This window comes from Zalophus californianus, chromosome 5 (assembly GCF_009762305.2).
Source record: "Zalophus californianus isolate mZalCal1 chromosome 5, mZalCal1.pri.v2, whole genome shotgun sequence".
Taxonomy (NCBI): Eukaryota; Metazoa; Chordata; class Mammalia; order Carnivora; family Otariidae; genus Zalophus; species Zalophus californianus.
The window spans coordinates 146,721,507-146,727,601 of record NC_045599.1 but is presented as its reverse complement, the minus strand read 5'-3'; the positions used below and the strand labels follow the sequence as shown (position 1 = coordinate 146,727,601).

Sequence of the window (6,095 nt, the reverse complement as noted above, 5' to 3'; positions counted from 1 at the left end):
GGACCCCATGGGATTCATGCATCCTTTGGGCATCATGACTTCAAAGATCTTTTTCTTTAAACTTTTTATTTTGAGATCATTGTTGATTCACATGCACTTGTGAGAAATAATGCAGATAGATCCCTGTACCCAGTACCCAGTCTTTCCCAGTGAGGAAACGTCTTGTAAGCCGATGGTATGATATCACAACCGGAATAATGACATTGATGGAATCCGCCCATGTGTGTTGTGCTTTGAAAATCAATATAACCCTTTGAAAAAGGAGGAAATCCATAAAAAAATGCCTGAGGTTGGACAAGCGGTCTTTAGATGACATTTCGTCTCTTTATGCGCAGACAGCTTTGTTTGACCGACGGAGGGGCGGTGGGTGGTGGTAACGCCTGGAACCGCGGGTCCTTCCAATGGTTCAGAGTTCTCTCTCACTGGCAGCACTTCCCATGGAGGAGGAGCTTCCTTGCATTTTGCTTCAGTTTAGGATTTCCTAAAATTAAGATCGTAGAGTGTCCAGAGGGATATGACCCAAACACCCAGATACAGAACATAAACTTGAGGCTCCTGAGCTTAAAAATCTGAAAAGAGAGCAAAGCAGCTGTCATGTAGTGGGAGAGGCAAAAGACCAGGAAGGACAGAACGGACAGAAGCGATCTCACATGGACACCTGTGCTAGGGACCCTGGTGCCGCGTTTCTCATCTGCCAGGTGTGTCTCCCCAGGGAAAATACCAAGAGCAGGGCAGAAGCGAGGAAGATAAATAACGGCAATAATAACTTCACAAGAAAGACAGTCTGTAAAGCAGATGTTTCTTTGATTTGAGTTGTTGCGTTGGGGGAGAAAAAGCCCAACAAGAGTTGCTGGGAAAGAACCCATGTATATTTGTTGTAGAAAATAGGAGGGATGGAAGCATACAGCAGGGACCCGAGGATCCGCCATGGCACCAACTTCCATATCCTCATCTTCAACCAGAAGAAGAGTGGGTGAGCTATGGGGGCAATCCTGGCGCAGTAGAAAACACGGAGCCACGAGGCAAACTAAAGTCCCAATTCCTTTACAAACATGAAAATTACAAAATTCTCAACAAGTAGAGGGACTTCAATCAAGGAGACAATAGCCAGATTAATGGAGAAGATGACCGACTGCAGACAAATCTTGGAAATCCCCAGGCAGGAAAGAAGGAGAGCCAATGGAATCATCTTTCTCTGCTTGATCAACTCAGTGCCGTTCACAACCACAATGATGCCGTTTGTTAAAACCCCGATGAGAAATTGTAACACTGCAAAAAGAAAGTGGATAATAAGGTGAAACTCTAGCATTTTGAGAAGAAAAAAAAATCAGTTACTTTAAAAATTGATGGATTTATATTTTGGACAGTTTGGAGTATTCCAGCTTTCTATTTTTCTTCAGCTAGACTAGAAGCCCTTTGGGGAACATGACTCTGACGATAAAGGCAGTGAAGCAGGAAGGTGGTGTACATTTGTTTATGTCACCGTTTTCTTCAATTTGGTTCCAAGGCAGGCAGATAAGAAAGAGATACCCCAGCAATGATTTGCTTCTTGGTGACAGCTTTTGCATTTTCCAGGTCTACTTAGCTTCCAACGTCATCACAAGCAAATGGTGGCACCAGACACCTTCAGGGCTGGGAGAAGGGCTCCTTCACTACATAATCAGTGGACGCTCCTCAATCCTTCATCCCCACCATGGAGACTGAGTTCTGCCTGTAGGTGTAATTCTACTTAATGTCAGCGAGGCATTCTTTAAAAAACCATGTCTTTGAAATGATCACTTCTGCTGTGACTGCATAGAATGGTCAGCAACATTTGACTGCTGAGTAGTAGTTATCCAATATGCAATAATTCAGCGATTCAAGAACACCAAAAGTTTTAAAGCAGTTATGTAATAAAATATATGTGATAAACAGAGAGGGTCACAAAAGGCAGAGACAAAGGAATTAAGCTTTGCATATATGTGGATACAATTGGTCCAAAGCCTAAAGGAAGCCAAAGCTGCTGAGAGAATCACTTAGCACCATTCATACCCGTAACCATCTGTGGGATGACACAGGCTTTGAAACCTTTTTCCTGTTGTTTTCTCAATACTATGAGATTTTTATGACATGAGCTGGTTGTTCCAGGGGAAAAGTAATAATCATAATAAAAAAAAGAGAGTACCTGATTCACTTTGTTGTTATACTTGTCTAACAGACTATTTTTGGAAGAGTTAAATTGGAATCTATTAACATGTATGCTGTGCCAGGTGTTAAACTAAACCAGGTTTTCTCAGTCTCCACACTGTTGCCATTTTGGGTTGGATAATTCTTTGTGGGAGGGGGGATGTCCTGTGTGCTGTGAGCTGTCCATCATCCCTGGCCCCTACCCACTAAATGTCGGTAGCACACCCCACTCTTCTGCTGTGCCGACCAACAGTGCTCCCAGACATTGCCAAACACTCCCTGAGTGGCAAAACTCTCTCTGGTTGAACACCACTATCCCAGCTATTGGGAGGATAAAGGTGAATGGAACGTGGTTTTTGTCCTCAAGATGCTCAGAGACTAAGGGCCAGCCACATGTACAGTGTGACATAAAACCACGCTAGGTTTTTTGGACAATTCACTACCAGAGCGCAAAGTGGGGAACAATTTATTACACATCAGGGGGAATTGAAGCTTTTCCAGCTTAGCACCTGAGCATGCTGTTCCCTGCAGGCACCCCCCGCCCGCCGCCGCAGTGAGGCATGTCCTTATGGAAACATTTTGCTTTGTCCAAAGGTGTCTTAAAGGATACGTAGAATGAATCTTCCTATTAGAAAACTGGAAAAGAAACCATATGAAAACATTAGCTGTGAGAATAAATCTCTAGGTTACTTTATCATTCTTCCCCGAATATGCAATGTCTGTGCAGCGTGGGACTCTACTTTGTTCTTGTCTCACTGTCAATGAGACGAAGGGGACGAGCAGGGCCGTCGTGAAAGAGATACCGGGGGAGGCAGTTCGTGAGTGGATTCCATTAAAAAAAAAAAAATCCAGATTCAAGCATGACAATCAGGGTCAATCTTGTTCCTCTCCCTCGGGTGGAAAGAAAAAAGTACTTAAAAAGTGCTTTGGGGTTTTACATTCTGCAGGCTGGAAAAGCAAAACAGAAGGGCCTCCACCTAGGGAATGATGAAGCCAGGAACTCAGAGCAGCAGCTGCTCCTTCCCTGGTTCTCCATCAAAGCCCCGCGCTTGTGCCCATCACCTGGGGGCCCGGGACGCTCAGCTCTGTGAGGGCCTGTCTGGGCTTCCTCCTCATCCCCGGCCCCATGCATTCCTTTAGTGTTTGGCATATGGTGCTTCTGTGAAGTAGAGCCAAAGCCGGTTACATAAGGCTTTTCATAACAAAGGAAAAGAGAAATAAATGTTACAAAGTCACCTTGAAAGGGAATTTTTGTTTTCTGTCTGTTCCTGGAGACATCAGGCCCTAGGCTCACCATCTAACTCTTCCCTGCTGCCCCAGTACTGTCACGACATTCACGTACTGAGCCCTTCAGCATGGTCTGGGCACTTCGCTCTCACAGAATAGTCATGGTGACACAAGGGGAAAAGTGGACAAAGTTCGATTCTGGGTCTAAAACCGCAGTCCAGTCTTTCAGCACTGACAGCAAAAGGGCAGAGATAATGTACGGTACACCAAAGACTTAAAGGAAATAACTGTCCACTTGTGTTTATTAACCGCTGTTTGTCTTTTGGATTCAAGCATCTTGAGGGGATGTGTGGTTCTCAAATACTCTGTTACAGTGTTCGTTACAACTAGCTTGGGGAGGAGAGGCACTCCTTCACAGAGAACTTTCGTTCACATAGGTCTTCTGATGCAGAAATCCCAGGGAGGAAAAAATAAAAATTCATGAGGCTTAAGCTACATTTTTTTTTTCATTAAATAATTTCCATCACCAACCTCTTCAGTGAGTACACACAAAGGCTGCTGACAAGGGCCACCACGTCGCCCTTCTGACACGGGAGGAAGGCGGAATAAGATGTCTGTTCCTAGGAGGGCAGCATGTGTGGCTGCTAAGCCGATGCCCCATTCAACCCCCAGCGGGGGCGGTGGGGGCGGCTGTGTGTCGGTGGTGGTGTGAGCCCTGCGAGGTGGTGTTCCCTGGCCTTCCCCCTAGATTCCACCACCCAATCAAGATAACCCACGGCCTCGGCCAGGCTCTTGTGCTAAGCCTGAGTGAGCAAAGTATTTTAATGAGCCACCCAACAGACCAACGAAAGAGAAAAAGGTCCTAAATCCAGAACCCCTTTGCGTCTTTTGAGCAGTTTGTTTCGGTGAGAAGGACACGTCAGAGAATTTCTGGGTCTGAGATGAAAAACGTACATGTCTGGCCTCACCTCACCTGTCAGTCACCGGCTCAGAATGGTGACAGTTTGACATGGACAAACAGCTTGGAACAGATGGAGCCAGTCCCGAGGTGGAGAAATTCACATGATGATTACCCCATATTACCCTGATTAAATCCGCTCACTCGCACTCATCTGTAATGAGCAATCATTAAAGGAGACAACACTAAATATTCTCGAGGTAACTGACAGGCGGAAAGAGTTGCTTATTTATATTCAAATCATTCAGCTCCTCAAAAGCAAGTGCGAGGTTTTCACAGGCACTTAGATTGACAGTGGCGAGCTTTTCACCAGGTAGAAGGCTGCAATGATCATCTTTCTGCTTTCCAGTGGCCACCCGGACATTTACTTTGAGATTAGAGCCATCATGAAAGTGAGTGATAGTTTTAATACCTTTCCCAAGTGGCTCTTCCCACTTGGTTATCAAGGAAACAATTCCTGCTTTAAGGAGCATGTGCGTGTATTAATATTATTGTATATTTACTAAGATCGTTCAAATAAGAGAGAGACAGACCCTGAGCAGACCAGTGCAGACACCCTTGCCGAATCTTCCCTGAAACAGAGCTCAGGCCTCGGGAAGCGTATGAGGAATTTATCGCATCTCAAATTCACAGGCTTTTGGTTTTAAGAAGCTCCAGACTCTTTCAAACTAATCATTGTTTAAATCCGTTCATTTGTTTCTCTCCACTTGAATTTGCAGTTGATCTTTCGGACTACAATTTTTGTCTTTGCTATTCAGGTCACTCCCATTTACTTGTCCCTTCTCTTTCTCTGTGTATCCTGGTAATGTATTTCTAGGCTTTTCTTTACTCTTCTCAATATGCTGAAATTTATGTACATGGCAGTAGGTAGAATCAGGACGCAATGTGACAATACATTGAATTCAAGTCCTACACGTAAAGAACTCAACGTGCTTTACAAACAAGAATCCCTTGTTAGTGACAATGTGGAAAGGCTGCCCGTGATTCCCACAAATAATTTCTAGTCCTCATGGTTTTGTCTTCAGCTCAAAAGTGAGCTATGGAACTTCAAATCCTTCCCTCCCTTCTTCTTCCCCCGTTGTCTCCCTACCTTTCTCTCTTTCTCCTTCTCCCTTCCTCCTTTTGTCCATATGTCAACACATATTTACTGTATGTATTACGGACTAGGCACTATTCAAGCATGGAGGACATAGTAATGAACGAGACAGATGTAGTCTCTGTCATCTTGGAAATTACATTTTGGCAATTTGGTGGGGAAGATGAGAATTAAACAAGTAGAGAAATAAATACTTCCAGGTAACATAGAGAGGGATGCTATCTTAGAGAGCATGGTCAGGGAAGGCAAATTTCTCCCAAGAAAAGGTGATAATTGAAAAGCGAACTGAATGAGAAGGAATCATGTCTTGATATCCAGGGGATGAACATTCCAAGTGGAGAGGGCAAGAGATGGCAATGCCTCCTTGAGTCAAAAAAAGAGCTTGAAGTGTTCCAGAAAAACAAAGGACCAAACTTTGCAGTTGCTGGAGCACTATAAGCAAGGTGAAGAACCCAAGGAGAGGAGAATGGAGGGGCAGGAATGGCCAGATCATGGAGAGCTTTGGGTCACAGTAAGAACTAGACTGCATCCTTTGTGTGACAGGAAACCATCCTAAGGTTTGTGTGCGTGTGTGTGTGTGTTGGTGGGGGATTTGTCATAATTTGTTTTATGACTAAAACATTTACTATGGCTGTTGTTAATCCAAAA

At 44.4% G+C, this 6,095-nt stretch overlaps 1 protein-coding gene across 1 annotated transcript; it reads right to left on the bottom strand.

Moving 5' to 3' along the window:
* Positions 1 to 419: 419 nt before the first annotated feature.
* Positions 420 to 1,309, bottom strand: TAS2R1 (taste 2 receptor member 1). The gene is given in 2 exon segments (XM_027604338.1): positions 420 to 682; positions 685 to 1,309. Coding segments are annotated over 2 exon segments (888 nt in total).
* Positions 1,310 to 6,095: the final 4,786 nt, after the last annotated feature.